Source organism: Corapipo altera, unplaced genomic scaffold, assembly GCF_003945725.1.
Source record: "Corapipo altera isolate COAL_440 unplaced genomic scaffold, ASM394572v1 61411, whole genome shotgun sequence".
NCBI lineage: Eukaryota > Metazoa > Chordata > Aves > Passeriformes > Pipridae > Corapipo > Corapipo altera.
Window position 1 is genome coordinate 2,490,686 of NW_020884875.1, and position 24,928 is coordinate 2,515,613.

Genomic DNA, 24,928 nt, shown 5'->3' on the forward strand with positions numbered 1-24,928 from the left:
TTCTATCATACATAGAACAACGGGCAATTAAAAGTGGGCAGACAAGCAGCAAAGGGTGATTCTGACAATCAGAAACCTGCTGCTTTGTTTTGCTCTCCTCACATCTCATGCCACTGTCACGAATTTGTATTAAAGTTCTGTGAGATCTAAGACAAGTAAGAAAGACTTAAGTGTTTAACAAAAAGATTATGGTGTGTACCTTATGCAGCAGGACAGAGTTATAACTAATTTTTCCCTACTGCAGTAATGGCTTAAAGCTCTTACCAAGCTTCACACACAGGTACAGAGACAGCAAACTTCTCCACTACTTCAAACAAAAGTCTCACTTCATGATTTTCCAGTATTTCTGGTGGATGGAAAAGCTTATGTTGCAAACTTGACCTGAGTGGCTTCATCTATACAATTCCTAATTCTCAACATTTTAATAATACAGGATGAGTTGGCACACTTCTTATCTACATGCAAGATGTACTGTCTCCACAAGCTGACAGAGTACATCTGGAACCTGAGGGCTACTTTACAAAAAAAGAAGACTCATCACAACAGATGCAAAACAGATGCAAAACAAATATGAAAAGTGGAGTCCCTCTAAGTCACTGTTACTTAACTGTAAAGCATATATGGGACTTTTAAAAGGCCCAAATTCCTTGGGACTTTTAGTTTTGAGTATTAATGTTTTCCAGAAGACATCTGCTTATAAGGTCAGCAGAAAGTCTGACCTATATTTGGATTACAAATTTTGTATGAAAATTATGCCCAGTGAGCAAACACACGTGTGAAAATCAGCTAATTTTCACATTTCTAGTTTCTGGATTTCAGACTTTGAAACGCTAATACAGTCCTTAGGACCACACTGCCTTTTGATACATTTTATTTTTCCAGTGAGTATTAAAAGATTATTAAGAGTCTCTGCCACTGTGTACTTTGAAGAAAAAAAAAAGGAGTGTTGGGCAAAGGATCTATAGAAGGAGGTCAAAATTAATTTTTGTTTTAAAGCAAAAGTTTGACAAAGTAGTGAAATTATACCAAAGGAAACAAAGCTAGTTAAATTTTATTTTCCAAAACTCCAACCTAAATAAGTATGTTAAATAACCATCCAAAAACCAGTGCTCACTGTATTAGCAGATGCACAACTTATTTAATCAAACAAATAACAGTGAAATATTATCAGAATTATTTACATGCATATTTACAATGTGTGTTCTTTATAGTAGGTAACTTCTGGGAATATTTGCATCTGTTCTTGGTAAGTTTTTCTATTCAGTCTAACCAGTATAGGTGACAGGAAAGAAACTGAGTTTGGCAATAAAACCAATGGAGCATCCTAGGAAAACTAACATGATTATATGGGGTCCAAAAAAGAGCAGTTGACTTCAGAATGTTAACATTTATGAAATAAATGAATTTACTCCAATTACAAAATTAAATCAAGCTACATAAAATTAGAAGAATAAAAGAAGTTACAAGCATTGCCAGAAGGTTAGACATGTTAGATACATTATTGAAAACAAAAAAAAAGGAAGAAAAAAGAGCACTGCATGTACGCTTGAGAAGCATGGATTCAAACATAACCACATTATTGTAGTCTCGAAGAACACAACAAATTACAGCATAGTTTTTGCTTGTAAATTTGAAAATGAGCTTATCTGAACCAAAGATCTTGAAAGCACCTCACTTCCAAAATACTGCTTGCTTTTTCACATATCAACATATAACATTTATTCCAGGAGGGAAAAAAAAAAGTCCAGACCTCACGCATACATGTTTTAGAAGAGTAATAAAACAGAAATAAACAAAACAAAAATCCATACACAAAACAAAACTCTCACAAACCACTTCTCCTGATTGTGATCTACAAAAAAAACTATTTTTTTCCTTATTTCAATCACACTCTTCTTGGGGGGAAGGGAAGGAATCAAATACAACATATACGGTATATGGTAAATAGAATGAGTATATCCCCAATATATACTAAAGCAAACAAGCAAGCAAATTCAGATCATTATTCTTTCCCTTTCTCCCTCAAGGGAAATTTTATGGGGCAATTCCCCATTAAACTTTAATTTCAATTATAACTTCTAAATAATTTTTATTGCAGCCAAAACATTGTTCAAAAAACATTATTGATAAAATAAACTATGATATATACACAACATTTTAAGTTACAGGGCATAAGTTTACAATTTTTGGCAGATTCTGTTAAACAAAATGGAAATTGTATAACTTTAGTACTTGAAGAAACTAAAGTTCCTCATTTTGGTACAAATATTTTGTGTCCCCCTGTATTCTAACTATACCTAAACAGGTTTAATAAACTAACATTAATATGTAACATCTCACTGTTTTCTCTCATGTTCTGATTCTAGACAGAATTTTTCATATGCTTCTTCAATTTCTGGATCCATCTCATCATCAATCTCATCAAAATACCTAAAGAAAAAAAAAAATCACCAAAGGTGTTAAGTTTACATACAGATTTTGAAAACCATTTGTGTAGATATCAAGAATAAAACAAAGCTTTATAAATGACAGTATTTATGAGATTATTTTTAAAGGGGGATGAAGAAGAAAAAATAATGGGTACTAGGAAAACAAATAAATAGAAACCTCAAAGCAGCATAGATGTGTACAAATACCTACAGTGTTTGTCACCTTTTTAGATCTTCTGCTGCCCAGTTTAAAAGACAGAATTAGTTCCCAATATGATAGAAAACACAATCATGCAATCCAAACTTCCCAAAATTTACTAATGCATCTATACTGATAGATTTACAAAAAACAAAATTACCAACATATTAGCATGGTCAACATGCTAGCTCAAGGAATGTGTTCATATAGAAACCCTGTGCTCCTGTTTGTTTATATTTAAAAGGAGGCTCCCTATTGCACCTGCGTTATACTACCTTGTATTACAGGGTAGCTGGACTTTCAGAAAAGATCAGTCTTATTTAGGTCAAACGAAAGACTGGATCCCTTTAATTATGTAAGTATTGCACACAATGGAGACTACCATAGTGTTTCAAAATAAAGCCAGGGAGTGATGGGCATCACTTCAGCTTTCTTTCCCCCCACAGTACATTGGGAAGTAACTTGTGTGTTCCCTATTTTCTCCATATCCAACTCTAATGTCCTAACCATAGACTAGGACAATAGAGTTGTAGCTTGAACATGATAGTGTATGTAATTCTAAACAGCCTTAAAAAAATCGAGTCAGCAGCTACTGACTCTCCAGAAGTGCGCATTAATTTCAGGTGCTCAGTTTACTACTTTCTGTCTCTCAGTTCTAAACAATGGAATCGGCATGTCTGATCTGCACAGAGGCCATAAATGTGTTTCACAGAAAACCTCAGCAAGCCATAGAAAATGTGTATGAAAAGGTTTTTTACTCCAGCTTGTGCACTGAAAAAGCAATCTACATATTTATTTGTTCCTTTTTTCTTGCAGAAGCGTAGGCTGCAGAAGGCAGAACCCTCACACAGAATCCTCCTCCCTGATGTCAGTCATGAGAAATAGCTGACAGAGAATCGGCAGACATTTGTCTAAGCTTTTCTTAAGCCTTCAACAAAGAAGGTTACAGTCACCTTGCTTTAAAGTTGACTCAGAGTCACTCTTTGGATTTGCTGTGTTTTTAACTGCTGTCTGCTCCAATTTGCATTTATTCTTCTAAGCACAGAGGTTCACATGTGTCTTTTTTTGATACCTCTGTATGAGCTTGTTGATTTCTGATGACATCTCTTATTTATCTTCTGAAGTTGCCACTCTAAGTTAGGCACTATGAAGTTAGGCACAATCTAAAAGTTTTCTAATTTACTAACACAAATATCAATCCAGGCTTGCACTCTTACCACACATAAACACCACACAGAATGTGTTCTTGGGTGTCAAATCATGATCTGAAAGTCCTTTTCAGTGAGTACAAAGCTCAGAACAACTTAGTTTAGACCATATTCTTTTACTTATTTTACGTATTTCTTTCTTATAAACTGACACCAGAAAAGTCAGGCTACATTTTCACCTATTGCTTCCCCCTTTGCTTTCCTTGCTCTACAGGAATACTGAAAAGCCCTTTAATTCAGCACTGCTTGTGCTGAGGAGAGAAATTTAAATTCCTTCCTTTGAAAGACTGAAAATTCAGTAATTATCTCTAGCTGAGATGTTTATGTACATCAGTCAAATGAATTTAGGTTGCCTCACAACAAACACTTCAAGGCTTGGTGCTTCATTTTGATTGCAAATTTTTTTAAAATGCAGAAGTTTGTTTGTATATGTGCATAAACATTTGAAATGTAACTATCCTACTCAATTGGATAAATATGAAATTGGTTTCAAACTTGTGTGATTACAATCCAATTTACACCCAAACAAACACATCCACTGTAGAACTAAGTAACAATTATCTTATTTAATTTCACTTTTGTCAAGATTGGAATCCTAATTCTGCAGTATCACAGAATCGCAGTAAAAATAACTATTATTAAAAAAATACATCCCTAAAAAAGAAAACATACATATCCCCAGGTCCTAATAGATCTGCTCCATTTTCTTCATAATATGGAAACAAATCCTCTCTTTCAAGCAGCTCTTGGTATTCTTCTTGATAATCTGGTGAAGTAAAAATAAGATTGAGTAACATAGAAGACTAATCCTCTAAATTAATATACATCTATAAACTTTGAAAATAGTTAATGATACCATGAATGTCATGAAACATATTAACAGGAAAACCTCCCCCTACAGTGTTTTCTCAGAACATGATTTGACCTCTAAGACTGATGCCTAACTTCCCACAGAACTGTAAAGGTAGTGACAGATGTCTTTACATCAAATGATGCCATGCCACATTGTGCTCAGATTACAGATAACAAAGAAACGAAGGAAGAAAACCCCTTTTGCCACAAACAATGGATAAACAGAAGATGATTTGAATATTTCTGGCTTCCTGGAGAGGCTGAGTGCTGAGGACTATTGCACAAATTCTTCTGAACTATATGAACTCAAATGCACATTCTCCCTTTCAAACATCTTACCTTCTTTTAATGCAGAATAAAGCATGTGTTCCACAAAACCAGGAACTCAGACAGATTTTTGTCTTGTAAGTTGTCTAAGTTTCAGATGTTTGAAGAACTTCAACAAGCCATAAACTTAACTACAACTTTTTGAAAATGATTGAGAAGGCAGGTAAACTAAACTTGTGACATACCTGGGTCTGCTGCAGTGAAAGGAACACCATCAGATGTGTAAAATGTTGGCTCATTCTAAGAATAAAGTCAAACAGAAAGTTATACATATTCAGAGACAGTTGTTTGTAGTTTTGAGTAATGTGACTATTTATGAATCAAATTAAATTCGCATTAATTTAAGAAACAAAAATGGCCATGTATTCTTACCATAAAATAGTTGGGGTCGTTTTCAGGGGTAGCTTCTGTATGTGAAGTTGTTCCATGAACTCTACCCCAGTTACTAGATCGCAGTTCTACCAGTTTCAGAAGCTTATGTTTTACATCTCTGAAATAAAGAAAACCACTACAAAAGTTACAATGTTTTGTGCCAAGCAAGTAATTGGGCTTCTCTTACTGTGCAATACAAGATAGTTAAATCACTCCAAAAAATGTTCTAGAAAGGACAAAATTTGGTCCAATCTGCAGAAAATTTTAAGTTAAATTCTTCACCTGCAAGTATAGATGCTTTATGTGTCAATTATGAGATCCTCACCCTCTCCACTTTCTCTGTTGTTAAGTAAGGAGCTTGTATGAAAAAGGAAATTGTTATAGTTTTTATTGGGATATCGCACCTTGCAGTACAAACTGGGGAACAAATCCTTTTCTGATAAAAGGAAAATACTGGGAATAACAGGGGGATGATCTTCAAATTTTACTTTAACCATTTATTCTATGCTCCCAACTTTAGCTCTCCTCATTGTACTGAAATGTTGTAGTTAACAGTGAGAAATAATGTCCCCAGTACGTTAGATTCCTACACCCATTTCATCCCTAAAATAAGAGAAATTGCCTTATTTTAAGCAAGTCTATGGAGAAGAGTCTCATTAAGGAATACATAAATAAATAAAATTTTTTTGTTGTTTTCTCAATTCAAATGAGTTTGTTGTTCTGTGTCTTTGAAATCTCAGCTTGTGCCATCAATTTTGATTCCTGAAAGCAAAATTTTTCTCATCCTCCTTGGGGGCAGCTCAATTACAACCCACAGATGATATGAGCTACCTCTGGGCCTCCCTTCCATATGGCAAGAGATCAGTGTCTGAACCTACTACAGGTTTTTGGTGAGTTTCAAGAAGTTGAGCATGAAGCACAGCAGAATCAGACAACCTCATGCACACAGTTGATTAATCAGGCACTAGTAAATTACTAATACGTTAGTCAACCACTGACTTTTTTCTAGACCACAGTAAAGACCTTGGCAAAAAGGTGTGTTATTCAGAAGAAAAAGAAAAACAAAACCACAAGGCATATTTCATTTTGCCTCTACATGTATAGTGATTTGTAGGTATTTGATACTGCTGCATATTTAATAATGTTTGTATATATTTAATGCGGTTAAATTCAGATTTAAAAGTATAAACTATGAGATATGGCCACTATTGTCTCTTTGTATATACTTGCATTTAGACCCTAAAGCACTTATGGAAGATTTCAAGACCTAAAAGGTTTAAAAAAAATAAAAATAGAGTGGAATGTGCACCTCTGTTAAAAGAAAAAAAAAATCAAAAAATCCTTCACAAAACAAAATCAAAAATCCACACACATCTTCAACTGAAAAATACCTTCTCTTTTTTTACACGGGAAATGACCTAAACATCATGTTATTTTTAGTAAATAAAAGTAAAGATAATTTTTTGGACCTGTTCATTATTCTTGAAGATTTTCAAGTTGTTCTGTTCAATATAAACAAAACACTGCACGTAAGTTTATCTTCTCACCTGCTACAGCTTGCATCCAACACAACATTTTCAATTCTCTGAATCACTTCCTCCATATCACTCTTTCCTTTTTCTTTCCAGGCATCTTCTAAAACTGAGCCTGTCAACTAAAGACAAGGGATCAGTATTTTTTTTTAAAGAAAATCAGAAAACCTTAATAAACTGGCAACTTAAGAGAGTCTGTAACAATTCACGATGCTTAGATGCATTAGGTGACTATGTGAGGGCTGAAGCTCCCCATTGCCTACATCTCTTTGTTAGATCTCATAATAGCTTATTTTAAACTACAGACAGAATAGTAACTCTGTCCAGTAGAGGTATATGTTACCTAGACGTTCACAACCACTTTTTTCAGTCTTGAAATATGACTTTGAAACAACTCTGCAGTGACAGCAGTCAAATCTTACTTGATTTAAGTACATACTGTGACAAAGGAAACTTTATTTTTGCAGCTGATACCACCAGCTTACATGAGAACAAATAGTTTAATAAACTGTAGAAACACTGCAGTAAACTTGGCTAGCATCACAGAGAATTTCATCTGGGTATATATAGAGGAGACCAGAATTATCTGATCAAGCCACCCCAAAGTTTAATACATAAAGTCTGTGAGGCTAAAGCTGTTGCTGAGAAAGCTTTATCAGCAGTCTAAAGTATAGAACTGCTGTGGATGAAGGCCTTTTACTACAAGAATAGCTACTTCATTGAGTATTTTAGTATTTATAACTTCAAGAGTTAAATAAGAAAAAAATTGGTTTGCCACTATGACCAAAGTTAATAGCAATCCCTGATCTTCTCAGCATAAATATTACATGACAGAAAATGCTTGAAATGGCACCTGATGATACAAAGGGATAAAATCCTAAGATAAATGCTAGATATATTGGTTGGCATTTGTTTGGCATTCACACTATTCTACTGTTGTCCTACCTTGATCCTACATAATTAGGTAATAGCATCAAGATGATTCATTAAAAATAAACATTATACAGCAAAAAGGTGAAAAACTGTATCACTGTATTAAAATGAGAAGATAAGACCATTCTTGCTTTAGTAGTAAAACCAAGGTTTTATGAGATAGCCTAGTCTAGCTACCTGTGAACTCAACATTTGTAGATACTGTAACATACCAGAAAATATGTGCATTAAAAAAAAGTCTCTTTGTTCTGTAACACCTTTTAAATACTGCAGTGTGACAAAATGATCTAGATCACTCTTGGTTTTTTTCAGAATGAATGCTGTCAAGCCAAATCTCCACCTTCATTGGAAAGTGACTGAAAAGCAGCACTGCATTTGTGTATTGTGTGTTGGAAAAGATTCTTCAGTGGGCCTTGCCCTCAGGGAAGCACTGTCAACGTAATGACTGACCACAGAAGCGAATGTGCTCACTGAGCACCACCTCACACTTGCTATGAAGCAACCTGCTTAAACATCCAAACATCAAATGAAGGTTTTAAATGGAAAATGTCTCTCTTCCTTACTTTCTATTTACCATATCAAAAGAAGCTGTCAGAATTGAAATTCAAGTCAGAAGAGGCTCAGAAACAGTGGAGAGTGAGGAAGGATAAAGAATGAGGAGAAACAAACAAGCCAACCAAAAATCTTCAGAAAAAAGTGTCTAGCACCTAACTTTCATTCCTAAAATAAACTGTTTTCCCAACTATGAGTATAATAATACCAGTGAAGATAACAGTTTCTCCCTGCATAGAGGGTAACATTTTTTTTTAAAAAAAGTAAAACTTACAAGCAAAGAGGTTTGTTTTCATCATGAAAGACAAATATATATATATTTCTATAACAGTAATGACACAGACAAAACAGAATAAAATAACAGATATCAAGAATATTTTGCAAAAAAACAGTGGACCCTAATTGCCCAGTGTCCTTCAGAACATACAACACACCCAAGATTCCACAATTTATCCAAGCTGGTTACAGTTTTCTCCCACACCGGAAGCAGCAAAATGAGACCTGAAGGGACTGCTTACTCATTTGAACGAACCTTAGTTTCAGTTTTATTTCTCTTGTTCATACACAAATGGCCTTGAATTCACTTTTAGAGCATCACTTTCTTACTGGTTCAATTTCGTAATGGTATTAAGGAAAACAAATAGTTTGCTCTGCTAATGATGTAATGAATAAAACCCTATAAATATTTCCTCATTTGCAGTCTACCCTGCTGTTCCCAAAGCTAGGAAGGTTAAAAACCATGATTATAGTACTGTCTCACCTTCAAGAGTTTCACTGCACATATCAAATTACTGTCCACAGGATTAGAGAAGAGTGCATTTAGTAATTCCCGAAGGCCTTCTTGAAGAATTTCCGCTCGTGTTACCTGTCCCCTCGTTCCTTTAATCTGAAAAATACATATTAAAAAAACCCCCCACATTTAAAAGACTTGAGTTTTAGAAATTAGTCTAGGCACATTTTCTCTTTTGAATGCTGTGTGGTTTGTTTTGCAATCAACATAGTTGATCTCCACAGTGGGAAGAACGTGCTAAATACTGCAACCATTTTAGAACGCAGATTTTCACAGAATCACAGAATGGTTTGGGTTAGAAGGGACCTTAAAGATCATCTAGATCATCCTCGACCTGCTGGCCACACTTCTTTTGATGCAGCCCAGGATGCAGTTGGCTTTTGGTGCTGCAAGTGCACATTGCTGGGTCATGTTGAGCTCCTTGTCCACCAACACCCAAGACCTTCTTGGTAGGGCTGCTCTTGACTAACTGACAGCCTGACCCAGCTCCAGGACCTTGCACTTGGCCTTGTTCACACGGGCCTACCTCTTGAGCCTGTCTTGGTGCCTCTGGATGGCATCCCTTCTCTCCAGCACGTTGAGAGCACCACATAGCTTGGTGCCATCACTGAACTTACTTTAAGTACTATCCTTACAATTCTGAAATAACAATGCGTGTCTAGCATTTGTTTCTCTGCTAACAAATTGCTAAGAAAAGCTACCAAATGCCTCCCCAATGGTCCACCAAATATCAAATTCTCAGAACTCCCTGCTCTTTTCTACACGACGTTATGTATTTTTTACAGCTGTGGTGGCTTACTTCTAGAAGGCATTCTTTATGTATTTAAAAAAATTACAGAAAATGGTTTAAAGATAAATGGTATACTCCACAGAGTATGGTAAATTCCACAAGTGGACAACTCCCTCTCCTTCAAACTCTTTGCACATCTTTCTTTTTTCCTTCTAGCAAGTGAAAAGTAGATTTCAAAGACCACTTATGAACAGAAATTGAAGAGTCAGAGAATGATTTTCCTCATGGCAGCAGAACATTTTTATAGTGTCTGCTTAAATCAAACCATTGAAATAATCCAGTCAAAAGTATATTTTTAAGTACACTACAGCACTTAGTGAATTTGGTGAATACACAGCCATAAAAGAAAATTCTGTAGACTTTTTTGTACATATCACAAATCCAGAAAACCAATACAAGATTTCATGCTTCAAGCATAAGACATGGAGTCAACCATCAGAAGAGATATCTTTAAAGGTCTCCATTTTTAATTCGTCATTTTGAGGATTTCCACATCTTTCTCGAGGGCTTGTTAACACCTCCTATTAATGTCTTAATACTGAATTACATGGGTTATTGATCCTGATCTGCTTCTGCTAGGCTGTAACATTTCACGTGTTGGTTAAGTATAGTCATACAGGGGTTTTGCCAGTAAAAGAAAATGTCAAAAGCTTAATTTCAGAGGTGTTTTATGGTCAGTTCTTTCTATGGATTCTTACACTTTAATTTCTATACACTTCTCTTCTAATGATTTTTTTTCGATTGTTTGTGTTTCTTCGACAAACGCATTATAATGAAACTGTTCTAAAGTTCTTTTACTTTAATCCCCTCTGCATTTAAAAAAACACCTCAAAGTATTTCAGTTCAGTGTTTACCTAAAAACAAAACAAAAAAATAACAAAGAACCAATTGACATACAACTTTCTTCTTACCTCTAAGTTAAGGTAAAGTTCAGCTAAGAACAGCACAAAGGAATGAAATTGTTTTTTAGTAGCCTCATCACCTTTGGTAGCTTCATTTCTGTTTTCATACTCTGTTCGACATCTGTAAATATTAAAACAAAATCATATAATCTATAACCATTTTAACATATGTAACATGCTACTCATTTAACGGAATGATGAGAACTTATGGCCTGCATGAAAACTGTTACATGTTGAATGCTGGGGAGTGTGATGTGTGAGGGATATGAGGCCTTCACAAAGTAACGGTGGATTTTCATCCCTTTAGACAATACATATGATTACATGTTTAAGCAGTAAGATATCTGATGCAGAAAAATGAAACAGACCAATTTACAACATGTAGAAATGAAGACAGTTAAATAATTCATATATTAGAATATCGTTTGAGAATGTGTAACACTAACACAGGCAGTCAAATGACATGTTCCCCCCTTCAGGACACTGCCCACATTGTCTTAGATGCCTTTACACTTATTTAATAAATTCTTTATCTCACCATTTTAAATGACAGTGATACACAAGTCAGGACACTGAGCTGAGTGGTGCAAGTGATATTCCAGAGGGAAGGGATGGCACACAGTGGGATCTTGACAGGTTTGAGAGGTGGTCTGGGCAACTCATGAAGTTCAACAAGGCCAAGTGTAAGGTTCTGCACGTGGGTCAGGGCAATTCCAAGCACAAGTACAGATTAGGCAAAGAAGTGGTTGAGAACAGCCCTGCGGAGAAGGGCTTGGGGGTGTTGGCTGATGAGAAGTTCAACATGACAGTAACACTTCGGGCACAGAAAGCCAACCATGTCCTGGGCTGCATCCAAAGCAGTGTGGCCAGCTGGACAGGAGATTCTACTCTCCTCTCCTGAGACCCCAACTGGAGCCCTGCATTTAGCTCTGGGGTCACCAACATAAGGACACAGACACGTTGAGCAAGTCCAGATGAGAGCCACTAAGTTGATCACAGGGCCTGAGCACCCTTCCTACGAAGACAGGCTGAGAGATTTGGGGTTGTTCAGCCTATAGAAGAGAAGGCTTTGGTGACACCTTATAGCACCTTCCAGTACCTACAAGGAGCCTACAAGAAAGCCGGAGACTGACTTTTCACAAGGGCATGTAGTGATAGGACAAGAGGGAATGGCTTCAAACTTAAAGAGGGCAGGTTTAGATTAGATACTGGGAAGAAATTCTTCACTGTGAGGGTGGTGAGGCACTGGAACAGGTTTCCTGGAGAAGTTGTGGATGCCCTATCCCTGGAAACTGCTCAGGGCCAGGAGGAGTAGGGCTTTGAGCATCCTTGTGGGAGGTTCCCTGCCTATAGGAGGGGTGTTGGAACTAGATGATCTTTAAGGACCCTTCCAACCCAAACCATTCTATCATTCTATAATTTAAATATAAATACACAGGATTCAGACAATATGGCAATGAAGTAATTTTTCTAGTATTCAGCAACTGTGCCAAAACTATACAAGTTTACATGGCAGTCCAAAAACAAACTTAAAAAATAATTGAGATAAAAGGAAGGCCAGACAAATTCTAATGTATTCTCAATGATTGTGTAAGGGATTCAAAAACAGCGGAGAAATTGAGAAATCTAAAGAGCTGAAATTTCAGGTAGAAACTTTGCTGAGAAACAGAAGAAGATCTCTCTATGGTCACATTGTAGGGTTGTTTTTCTGCACACACCCTCTCTTCTCTCAATTTCAACCATATTAGCAACAAAAACCTAAGCAACTTTGAATTCATGGCTTCAGGGTGCTAAAATGAATGTTATCTACTGGGTTTGTTTCAAAACTCAGGAACCAGGAAATCCAACATACACAGGGATTTCCTTTCATTTCCAAGTAACATACAGAGTTAAAAAACCCAAAAGCATTAATTTCGAAAGCAGTGAAACAAGGGGAAAATGAGTATTTTCAACCTCTGTATGTCCTGGTTTTAGCTGTTGTTTTGCAGTGTTTACACTACATCAAGGACTTTTCTGCTTCTCATCCTACCCCACCAGTGAGAGGCTGGGGTGGCACAAGAAGTTGAGAGCAGACGGTCAGGAGAACTGACCTCAAGTGACCACAGGGGTGTTCCATTCCAGGTGGCTTCATGCTCAGCATATAAACTTGGGATAAAGCTGGCTGGGGTCTGCTGTTCAGGAACTGGCTGGGCATGGGTGGGTGGAGTGGGTGGTGAGCAACTGCATGGTGCTTCATTTGTTTTGTATATACTAATTGTTTACAAAACAGAAAGACATGTAAGAGAGTAACAGGCTTCAGGTGACCTGCTGATACTGACCTTTGAAGTAACAACTGTCGGAAGTTCCCACTTTGTGGACTAATGGTTAGATGGTGAGATAGATAGTTACACAACCGTGCTCCCATGTAGGAAAAATTTGGGACAGATGTGGCCTTCCGAAATAAAAATGGAAAAATAAATTATTCATAAAACTAATGATTAAGCTATCAGGAAATACCTTTACAAGCTTTTTTGAAATCTGTGCTTAGTTACAGTTGATTAGACAACTGAAGAGCAGAAGAGTAATGATTAACAATTACTATTTGCCATGTTCATTTTTGTATCTCATCAACACTTCACTATATGCATTTCAGCACTTAGAAGTTTATTTTACTGTGACTTTGTGGCTCTAAGAAAACAATCACCATTATGCCATATATCTGCAACTCTACTTCTGCATTGTGACCTACAGCCAAAAAGCGTCTGAAGGTCACTTACAAACTCTTATACAAAAAAATCAACACTTTTTCAAAGACACATACTTTCTCAAGGAGCAATGTAAACCTGCTTAGTTGGGTTAAATTAACATCACTAAAGCAGACACATATAAACTTCAGCAATTTGAATTGTTTTGTGATAAGCCAGGAAACAAGTATCTGGGCTTCTGCTCAAGAAAGAATAATAATAAGTATAGTTGACTTATGCTTAAACACTATCTTATCCTGACATACAACAAATCTAAAATTAGATACTTTGGGATAGTAGCACAGTTTTTTTGCACTAAGTTGTATTTTTCACATAATTTCAGACTGGTAACACTGGACTTCTCAGCTGAGGAAGACACAGTAAACCCTAATGCTGGACTTTTAAGTTTTTAAGTGACATTAGATGAGAGTCAATGTATTTAAAATACAAGAAGTTAAAAATAGCATAAATTCCTCTTTTTTTCTTCAGTGAACTTATATGGAATATTTTCATCCTTTTATAACAGTCCTCCATGGGTTCAAATAAAGGATGGGAATGAAGTAATTTTTCTAGTATTCAGCAACTGGTGATCTTAATGTCCAACTAAACTGTCTTCAATTAAATGTGCATTAATTTTGTATAATAATGAGAAACTTGAAACTACAGTTCTGTACAATGACCAACCAGTCATTCCACTTTTACATACCCCAGATTAAAATATTCTGCAGGTATCTGCTCTTGAATAAAAGAGCATTCAAGGTAGAACTTGAAAGCAACAAACCCACGAAAGGGTGAGACACCCAATGTAATAAATAGCAAGCAGAAGTGTGGCTTCATTGTGTGCAGTGAGCCCAAAAGACAGCAACAGCAGCTCATTTGCTAAGCAACACCTATTAAGCTGTTCTTTCCAATGGCTCCCCCAATTAGTACAGAGTTCAGCTCAAGGTCTCTGTCCTCATTTCCATGGCCATCAATGGGACTGGACCTAGTTACCCTCAGATGAGCTTTCCTCTTCTCCAGTTATGCTGTTCTGAAATAGGTATATTCCAAATTAAAGCAAAAACCCTGCCAATAAAGAACCATTTCCCAAGAGGTGGTGTGTACAGTAGATATTAACTTATTTTTTTTAAATACCAAGGAATTAGGAATATTTTAGGATTATGAAGAATTTTTTTGCAGGATAGAATAAAAAGGTACAAGTCTGACATTGCTTAAGAGTTTCAAATATAACCTTCTTTAATTAAGCACCATAACTTCAACTGTAGTATTTTACCAAGATCTACAAATACATAAAAAAGGAAACAGCAAGCTGGGGAAGTGTATACAAGAGAGGTAACCCACATTTGAGCTACCATTTCATCTTATTGAGCAAAATCTTTCCCTGTATGTTTCAGTCTGAAAGGGGGGGGGAATCAAACCATTAAAATACTACACACGTACAATGAGGTAACAAATAATACTGGCAAACATTCTTGGACACTATGTAACAGAGGCATAATATCTCTGTTATAAGACAGAATACACAGACTACCTGCTGGTAGATGAGTTCAACAAGTTCTTGTAAAGCTTCATCTGTAGTGACCCAGCCATTCAGTGCCTCAGCAAAATGCTCTATTTCAGTTTCAAAACAACCTGGCTGCTCAGTGAGGTGATTTAGGAAGTCTTGTACATATTCTGCTAAAGTCAGATAGCCATCATATCTATCTTCAAAGGAAGAATCCTGTAGAAGTGAAAGAATATACCAACCTCTTAAGAAGAACTTTGAAAATGCTGTCACACTATCTCCAGAAGTAACCATACAGCCCCCAGTTTTGAGTCTCTCCATACTTGATTACACAGTTCACTTCAACATTTTTACAGAGCACACACCTCACCATATCACAAAGCTCTTGTATTCTTATCATCTTAACTAGGTATTTTAGAGACATTAGGGTCTTCCAGCAAAACACATCAAAAGATGGCTTAAACAGAAATCAGTTTCCCAAGTTGAGTGCAAGATTAACTAACAAAGTAAGTATCTGTTAAGGGTAGGACTACCAAACCAAGGCTCAACACCCATTCCTGATGTGCACACAGACTGTATTGTGGATACATGAACTGTAGAAAAAACCCCCTGAAAATCTGAAACAAAGTATTTTGGACTTAGAGTGTACAGTACTCCAAAAGAAGGGGGAGAAATTGAAGAAATACAATAAATACAGTGTCGTGTTTCCATGTAGAAAGTATAACCAGGAAAATCGATATTTTAAAGTCAGCATATTTGCAGCACTTGGCAGTAGATGAAAGATTACAAGGCATGAAATGAAACTATTCAAATGGCATTGCATTCATTTGCAGCTCCTGAGGTTAAAAACCAGACAGTAAACACACCTGTTCCCTAAAGAAAGGAGGGGCTAGCACAATATCACTTCATCAAAGCTTATGCTCCCACTGATGGGACAGAGGAATGATGATTTTGTCCATTCAAAAATGAATGTATATAAGTATCTAATGTCAATACTGTTACAAATTATTATGATGTGATATATGAGGGGAACAGCAAAAAAAAGCAGCACAATTTGTGATGTCACTAGTAGTAACACAGTACAAATAATTGACTTTGTCACACTACACAAATGATTGTGAAAAGCATCTCATAGATTTCAGAAGTGTCAGACGAAGCCTGAGAAGGGACTGCTAAAAAATAACTTACAATTAGCAATTCAAGACATGAGTAAAAAAGAATATCAGAATTCTCAACTGATCTACTATTTAAAAATGTTTAAAGTGTAGTATCTACTTCAATGAAAAAAATGAGCTAAAATGGTAAAAGGTTCCTTCTTTACATAGTGTACGTAAAGCAACAAGGTTTATAAGTACATTCTCCCTCTCCCTTAATGAGGGGTTTTCATTTACTTTATCTTCAAAATGCCTCCATCTCTCCTCTACTGTGAAGCAACATGGATCTGTGAAAATTTTTATCTCAGTATGAACTGTGAAAGACACATACACACCGATGAAAATCAAGTACTGACATTAATTTCATGACTTGTGAAGAATGCGTGGGGAAAAAAAAGCAGACTTTCCAAAATTCCCCAGATACATGTCATAAGGTTATCCAACTCTAAGCTAGTGAGGTGGGGGACACATTGATGTAACAACAGTAAAACTAGAAAGATTTCCTATGATGTTTAATTAAGGAGAAGTAATTTAATGCTGCCTATCAGAAATAGGAAAAAAAATATGGGTTTATGGAAATAATAGCACACTGTTACTACCCACAAGGATAAAGCCTTCAACAACCTGATCTGAGCTTAGGATTGAAGCACAGAAGTTTTGGGAGGTCCTTTTCAACCTAAAGTATTCTATGATTCTAATGGCTTAGAGCTTATAAAACCAAAAAGTAAAGGCTAACAGGCATATGTGTGACTTGCTAAACACTCCATGTTGCTAAAGGAAATCAACTTTTACAAGGTAATTTCAGACAGTCCCATAAGAGTTCTGTACAATAAAGTTAAAACTATTTTATTCCACAGCACTATTACATTACTGTGCAGCTATTGCAGCTTATTCATATACAGCTGAACTAGCATCTCTGCAAACAACCTGTTTCAAAACTCTCCATCCAGGCCTCAGAGCATGCAACTGCTGTAGCTAATAAAAGAAGCTGCTCCGACAGTCCTGAGATTGTTATGAGATCCCCATCAGCAGAGAGGAAAGTATCTTCCTCTCATACACACTTGGTAAGAATTCAGTCCTGGAGGAGAATGAATGTAAAAGACCCCACTACCATTTGGTGTACTGGTGTCCCCATATGCTCCTACTTCCATTTTGTAATTAATAGGCAAAACACAAAGGCTAAACTCTGTGCCATGTTCATATATCTGTACTAATTATGCGACTCCAAAAGAAGCCTAGGTTTTAGTAATTATGCCAGGGAACTGAACAAATGGGAGACAAAAATGAGTAATCCAAATATGATAATAAGGTTGTATATTGCTAAATTACTTACACTTCATACTTTAAAAACTAACTGAATTTAGCCCAGTGACTTCTAGACATAAACTACGTGCATTTCTCATTGTCAGATTTTAAGATTTAACATAAGGATAGCATCATACACTGTATCAATGCAAGAAAAATACAGCAAATGGCTCCTGAATATTTTTAGTAGAAGTTGGCTAACAGAAACCTGCAAGATTACACATTCATTACAAACCTATGATTCCAAGCCATGGAAGTCAACCAGAAATTTTTCATTAATATCAGTAATTTCTCCATCAAGCCAGTGCTAATTCTTCTCCCTAATGTTTGAGAGTTATAGGATGGGATCCTGGATTATTCACAACAAAGGGGTCACCAATTAAAAGATTATAGGTTTGCTTCTCTTCTATTAAGTGTCACTTCACAAGTTTACAGACATAAGAATAGAAGACTAAATAGGTACTAAAACTCCTCTGATTTACATAAAGATAAAACAGAAATTCTACAGAAAAGATTCATGAGCCAAATCTGCTCTTGGACTCAGTTTCTGTACATATGCTGCTTAGCATTTTCCTCTATCTAGTAAATTCACATTTTCACTTAGGAACTTAGTAACTAATCATTGATTTGATTTCTCTTTGGACTCCTTCGGAACAAGCTTTTTTTCCCTTCAGATTATATGCACTTAACAAGTTTACAATAAAGTTATTGCAAATTTAAGTACTAAGACTGTTGCAAATACAAAACAACCTATGCACGCTGAACGAGGTTAAGTGGCATTCTTATGCCTGGCCTTCTTTTTGAAATTAATTGAAATAAAAAAAAAAAAAGGCAGGAGGGAAGGACTGTGGAATCCTAAAATAATAAAAGTCTCACTCCTCAAACTATTAAGTGAGAGCATCATTATGCCATTCTCTGGTCTACTGTTGACATCTACAATTTCTGATGGGTTGGACCCTGTATGCAAACAGAAGTCCGTGAAGGCCTTTCTCCAAAGCCCTGGTAAAGTTCTTCTGAAAATTCTAGTAAGCATAGTATGCTGTACCCCTTAAACTATCTTCACAGGTAATAGATAGTTTTGAGTATCAGAACTGACTGGAAATAACTGATCTAATAATCAAATGTTATATGGACACATATGGTAATTATAGTAATGTACAATCAAACAATAAATCAGCACTATTTCTAAAACAATAAATGTTTAATAGCAAAACCACTGTATATTTTATATGAGAAATTCAAGCTTTCGGACATAAAAATTCCAGGGAACTTTATAAATGAAAGCTAAAAAGTACTAATTTTAATTCAGAGAGAGAGAAAAGTTTCTCAAAACTGTCTTGATTCAAATTTTAAAAACTCATGGTCAAAATCTGTGTAATAATAAAGTGTGCTAAAATTTCCTATTTTTACTGCAAGTGAGGCCAGTTTATGAAATTAATTCAATCATTAAAATAAAAAACACAATATTTTGTAACAGCAAAGGATGAAAGTCTGAAATAACACTGTTTTATGCCTAGTATATTCTGATTAAAGTCCCTGCAACATACTTTAAAATAAGCATTCTAGGTTTTGCTAACATTTCAAGAGGTATTTTTATTAATAGATGAGTCACATTCATAGCTTATTCCAACAACATAGCAACCAGGAACTCCCCCATGCTTGTGTGTTTTTGCAAAACAGCTGAGAAGCAACATTGTTGGCCTTCAAACTGCAATTTTAAGTGAGCACTATGTATACCATTCAAAAGGACCTTTTTTTTTTTTCGTCTTGAAACTAAAACACTTTTTTTTAGAAACCATGTAACCTCTACTGGGGCAAAGTAGTTATTTTCCCCCTAGATTCACTGAAGCATATTCACATTGGTATTTTGTTAACAGTTCTATATTGGCAGTAGGCTTGTATTATCCAAGGGAGTAATCATATTCAGTAAGCTGGTAAAGCTGGTAACATAAAGGTAACATCAATTTTACCGGGGAGTAAAAGATTTCAAAACACCAAACCCCCATATTTAGCATTCAAATAAAGTATTTTTATACAAATTATTAAAAATTCTATTTGCTTCAGCATCGTTGTTTTTTATCACTTGATTATATTTGTAAAAGTAATAGTTCCCACCTGTTTAGTTATAGTACCAGAGTTTGCCCGCTTGTGTAACAAAACGATATTCCGAGAATTCACACATCTTCCCTGGTGCAGAACTACTGAAGCAGCAACATGGAAGACAATGGAGTAGAAAATAAAAGTACCAACTTCTGTTACATGATATATCTACAATATTGATCCGAGATCACCTTTAGTCTAGCTGGAAATGTGTTTCCAATTAGGTGTGTGGGTAAGTAACTGCTAGTAATGAGTGTAACCCTATTTTTTTGTCCTTTGGTGATACAATAGCACTGAAGAAACTAAAAGACACATGATGATACACTGACTTAGGCAGTCATGACGAATCACACCCGTGGCACAGGAAATTCAGGAAAAGCAAAGCCTGTGCTCATAAAAGCTAAAGTTCAAGCTTTCCCCCGCACCTTCTTCAAAAACCTGTGAACTCTGCATAAAAATGCAGCATAGCTTTTAATGAAAACGCAGCGTAGATGTCACTACAACAGAGACAGTCACCAAAAAACCAGCTTACTCTCATGCTAGATGTAACCAACGCTTGGTGTAACCAACAAGGAATGTGGTTACCTGCAGCAAGCCTTGGTAAAATATCACACACTAAAGGCTCTCATGTACACCATAATATTTGCTCATTACCACTTAACGTTCTGGCTGTGACTCTGGAGGTTACTGTGACAATTTTTTCAGTCTCTTCAGCAAATGCAAAATTGAAATTATCTGATATAAAAGATCTCAAGAAAACATTGTTAACTGGAATATAAGCAAATAGGCATATACTAAGGAAGATGTTAAAACACTCACTGTGAAATTCTGATTGAAATTCTGGTTGTACCCTGGTGGATAAAATTCAGGCGCTTTAACAGACAGCTTTGATGTTACCACAGAAGCCACAGCCAACTGAGGTTCAGTCATTTCTGGTCCAGAATCAAGAACTGAAGCTTTATCTTCTGATTCAGATGGAAATCCCGTCTTTTGCAGGTGCTCTGAAAAATTTTTGTTAACAACTTGTCTTAGAAATCACTAAACTAGTATGTATTCACACAGAGTAAACCCAGAATACATTTTTACTTAAAATATAATTTTTCTGTAAATATACTATCAAGTTTATTTTAAACACATAGTTTTCATTACTTTTCTTAAATATGGTAAAGTTTTCATTTGAGCACACTCTATATGTCTTTCTATGCAATGGACAGTGAAGGGGATCAAAAAAAAGAGAGAAGGAAAAGAAAGAAAAAAAAAGCTCTTCTCTCCTGTGAAAACATGTTTTCTGGAAGAGCTAACCTAAGTAACTAGTAAATCTGCTTATGGTACGCTTGCTCATCCTGCGGTTTTTCATAGATTTCAATTACAAATTCAAGACTTTGGAAGGTTAATAAATGAAATAAATTTTTAGCAACTTATTTTTAACAAAATGCTCAGAGACACTTAGCTATCGTTGTTCTCATACACCATTTGCCAAAACATCCAGCTTAAAGTGTTTTTAAAATGATATTTTCCAAACATATCATTAGAGATTAGCTCATAAGTTTATTGAAAACAGAACCTGATACCTTCCTGAAAAAGCTGACCAACAGACAGTGCTTTGTGTTACTGTTGGGTTGGGTTTATTTTTGCACAAACCTTTAGGCCGGAGTTCTTCAATAGGGGGAAGGCTGAGACCATCTGTGGTCAGATTAACAGATGGATAAAAAGCACACTCAGATGTGGGAGAACAGAGGAGGGGAAGGACAGAGAGTGTTGCAAGCAGCTGTACTACATCACACCTTTACCTGGGCCAGGTCCATAACCCAGTGTCCTGGTTTCAGCTGGGACAGAGTTAATTTTCTTCCTAGTAGCTGGTACAGTGCTATGTTTTGGATTCAGTATGAGACTAATCAGTCAACATGCTGATGTTCTGGGTATAGCTAAACAGTGCTTAATTTAAATCACGGACTTTCACTTTCCCATGCTCTGACAGCAAGAAGGTGCACAAAAAGCCAGGAGGCAGCACAGACCAGACAACTGACCTGGACTGGCCAAAGGGACAGTCCCTTCCATAGAATTCGATATTCAGTGTATAAACTGTGGGGGGGGTCGGCCAGGAGTTGCCTCTGCTGGGGGATGGGCTGGGCATCGGTAAGCAGGTAGTGGGCGACTCTGCTATGCACCACTTGTTTCTCTTCCGTTTCATTCCTCTCACCCCTCCCTAGTCAGCCAGGTGTCCCCCGGCTCCCCAGGGCTTCCCACCCCGACCCGGCCTCAGCGCGGTGCACGGCTCGGGTTCTGAGGAACAGGACCACCCTCCCGCGGACAGGTGCCGGTGCCCCCGCGCCGCTCAGCCCCCGTGCGGCGCCGCCAGGAGCCGGGCAGGTGCCCCAGGAAAAAGGAAGGGGGGGGGTTGGCCCGTACCTGCCATCCCGGTGCCCAGCGGCGCCGTCTTCGGAGGCCGCAATGGTTCCTGCTGCGGGAAGAGGCCGCCCGCTTGGTGCTGCTGCTCCTCGGCCGAGCCCGAGCCGCGGGCAGCGCTGCCCCCGGGGCAGGCCCCGCCGCTGCCGCTCTCCGGCGCGCCCCCTCCCCGGCCCGGGCCACGGCTGGCACGGGGCACCCGCTCGAAACTCTCCGACATGCTGAGGCCGGTGGCTCGGGCGCTCATGGGAGGGAGGGAGCGGGGCGGGGGCCCGCGGGGGGCGGGCGGAGCGCGGGCCCGCCACGGGCCCGCCCGGCCGCTGCACTTTCGGTTTCGCGCCGCTGCCGAGCCTGCCCCCCGAACCCGCGGCAGCCTGGAAACGGTGTTTCCAAAGCCGCGATACTCTCTGGGATTGATCTCCCCACGGGGAAGGCGGGCGAGGTGGCCGTAACAGGGCCAAGGCTTCGGCTACAGCAGCGGAGCTGTAGCCACAGGTGCATCGCGCCACGCTGCGCACGCACAGCTGCTTCCAGCAGAAAGGGGTGGGAAAGCTGCGGGTGAAATTCTAAATTTAACGCGACGAAGTTAAGCCTCCGACATGACCACATTACTGTACAGTTAGGGCTACCTAATATAAATGTGTTTGCCCAGAACAATGTATTTTCATGTATAATTTATGTATGATGTGGTAACAAATGCTCTTCTGATTTAATTTCTAAAGCCACCTTCCACACCAACAGGAACAGACTGAAAAAGATGGTCCATGTAACGCAGCTTTCTAATATTATCATATTAACTGTGAATGATCCAGTTCACATGTGCACTTACAATTTAATTCTTCTATTTTTGTTCAATTTCAGTCCAGCGTCTTGCTCTACTTGTTCTGCAAACTCCACCTCACAATCTGCTTTCAAGATGAGGAGGGCAACTATGATCTGGAGTGCCCCAAATACACCTCAGCTGATCCTGCTGGCAGTGTTTGTGTTTTGTCTCCCTGAACAGTCTGATCTTTGCTGACCTTGCCACCTGTTCCTGCCAAAAAGTCAAAAGGTTGTGTGGTGTTGGGTCAAATTCTGTTTACCACTCATGAGAGAATGAAAAAATAGGCAAGTATGTATGAAAGGTTTTTAAAAAAATCTGAACAGCATTGTCTTGTATTTTAAAAAAAATCCAATTGGATTGTAAAATGGTGCCTTTAAGAGTCACGTTCCCACTGTGTTTACTATTACGTTACCATTTTCAATAATCAACAGGGGGAGGGCGTAACATATTTTTTACTTCTCCAAGGCATGAATTGGAATGATTTTTGGTGAGATAAAAAGGTGGCCAGACATTAAAGGTGACACAAGTTAAAATTAATGAGGCTTATGGGAACACTGTTCCTAGGCAACCCCTTCTGAAAGTAAAGAATGGTAAAATAACATATCTGAACTCTGCAAAATGGAATGAGAGGCAATGCAGGAGGCTCTGTCAGAGTCTTGTGTAAACAATTGTCACAACTAACTTAAGAAGTATTACCAATCTTTTAAATATCACAAATTAGTTACTAAAATACCTATATTACAAATATTCAGTGTTCTTGTGTTATTTCAGCTCTGGTTTTAAAGCCTGTATTGTGACCTCTGTCCCCATCTGTAGGCTTTACCTTACCAGGAGGTAAAAAAAGCTTGTATTAATGTGAAAAAGAAAGTTGAAATTCTGCATCATTATATACTGCAACCACTTTTCAACATGCCAATTTTTCAAGAAAGCAAATCTTACTCTTTAAGGTATACACCTATGAGGAACTAAATGCCTCAGGTTATCATTATTGAACCAGAAAACTTTTCACCTTTGGTTATAAATGTGAATTCTTTTCAGTTAGCAGATATTCTATATTATCATAATGTAATGACTGTTTGGCAACTACTTACCACTTAGAGTGGAATGTGGTCCCAAGTCCATATTTTTCTTACAGATGCACTACTGAAGTTTGCATGAGAGCAGTTGTGTTTGATGGGGAATCCAATTTCTCCTCCCTAATTAGACATCTAAAACAAAATTAAGAAAAATAATCAGGCAGTTAATTTCAAAATTACAAATTACAATACCTGAACACTGCCTACAATAGTATACCCCTTTAGACTGCCAAAACATTCTAAGCAGAGTATGGCCTGAGTAGCTGAAGTCCTGTCAATTACTACAAGCCTCTGAGATCAAACAGCAGAACACAGATTGCTAAATTAGCAAAACATATCCTAAGCACTCAATGACTGGATTAAACCTTTCACCAAAGGCAGTTAGGAGCACTTCTAAGTATCTACTATGAGTTACCCACTTTGTCCTAAGTGTCTTACCTCATAGTCTGAAACAGTTCAGAATCAATACTGCACACACCTTTGATGCCAAGTGTTGAGAAACCACACACTGCAACCTTGTCATTATTCAGAACCCATGCATTTTTACATGCTTGTGTTTGGGGTTTTTTTTATGCTGATAACATATAATAATTAGAAAAAAAAAAAAGGAGAGGGCTAATTCCAGCTTTTAAAATGGAATTAATAACTGAATTATGCCGATCCCTATCATACTGATGAGGCTTTTATTGGACTATGGGCCCAGTGGTTATTGAGCCCAAAACATAAAGCACGGGTATAACCTGTAGCTCTAAATGGCATCTTTCATACAAACTTATTTAAAAGCACCGTAGTGAACATGTAGTAGTAGAGTATCCTAATAATATCCCTCAGAGACTCATGTTTTCAGTGCTTATCTTCACTTCTAGTCCCAACTCACCAGTTAGGAGCCTGGAAGCTGTGTGACATCTCCAGCAATGTGTATTTTGCATGAGCAGTGACACAGACTTAAAT

General features: G+C 37.4%; 1 protein-coding gene across 6 annotated transcripts in view; it reads right to left on the bottom strand.

Moving 5' to 3' along the window:
* Nucleotides 1-1,032: 1,032 nt before the first annotated feature.
* The window catches only part of PAIP1 (poly(A) binding protein interacting protein 1), a 24,588-nt gene continuing 692 nt past the window's right edge, over nt 1,033-24,928 (bottom strand). For 2 of the 6 annotated variants that reach the window (XM_027635303.1, XM_027635305.1), the window contains exons 2-12: nt 23,993-24,109; nt 20,492-20,673; nt 15,141-15,329; nt 13,205-13,317; nt 10,896-11,007; nt 9,165-9,290; nt 6,935-7,041; nt 5,388-5,505; nt 5,201-5,255; nt 4,509-4,602; nt 1,033-2,430 (exon numbers count right to left, since the gene is read on the bottom strand). In XM_027635303.1, coding sequence (XP_027491104.1) covers nt 2,337-2,430; nt 4,509-4,602; nt 5,201-5,255; nt 5,388-5,505; nt 6,935-7,041; nt 9,165-9,290; nt 10,896-11,007; nt 13,205-13,317; nt 15,141-15,329; nt 20,492-20,673; nt 23,993-24,023 — 1,221 coding nt within the window. In that variant the 5' untranslated portion in view covers nt 24,024-24,109 and the 3' untranslated portion in view covers nt 1,033-2,336. Of the gene's footprint in view, nt 2,431-4,508; nt 4,603-5,200; nt 5,256-5,387; nt 5,506-6,934; nt 7,042-9,164; nt 9,291-10,895; nt 11,008-13,204; nt 13,318-15,140; nt 15,330-20,491; nt 20,674-22,081; nt 22,314-23,992; nt 24,112-24,854; nt 24,908-24,928 lie in introns of those variants that run through there. The other 4 variants (XM_027635308.1, XM_027635307.1, XM_027635304.1 and 1 more) reach the window with 4 other exon arrangements.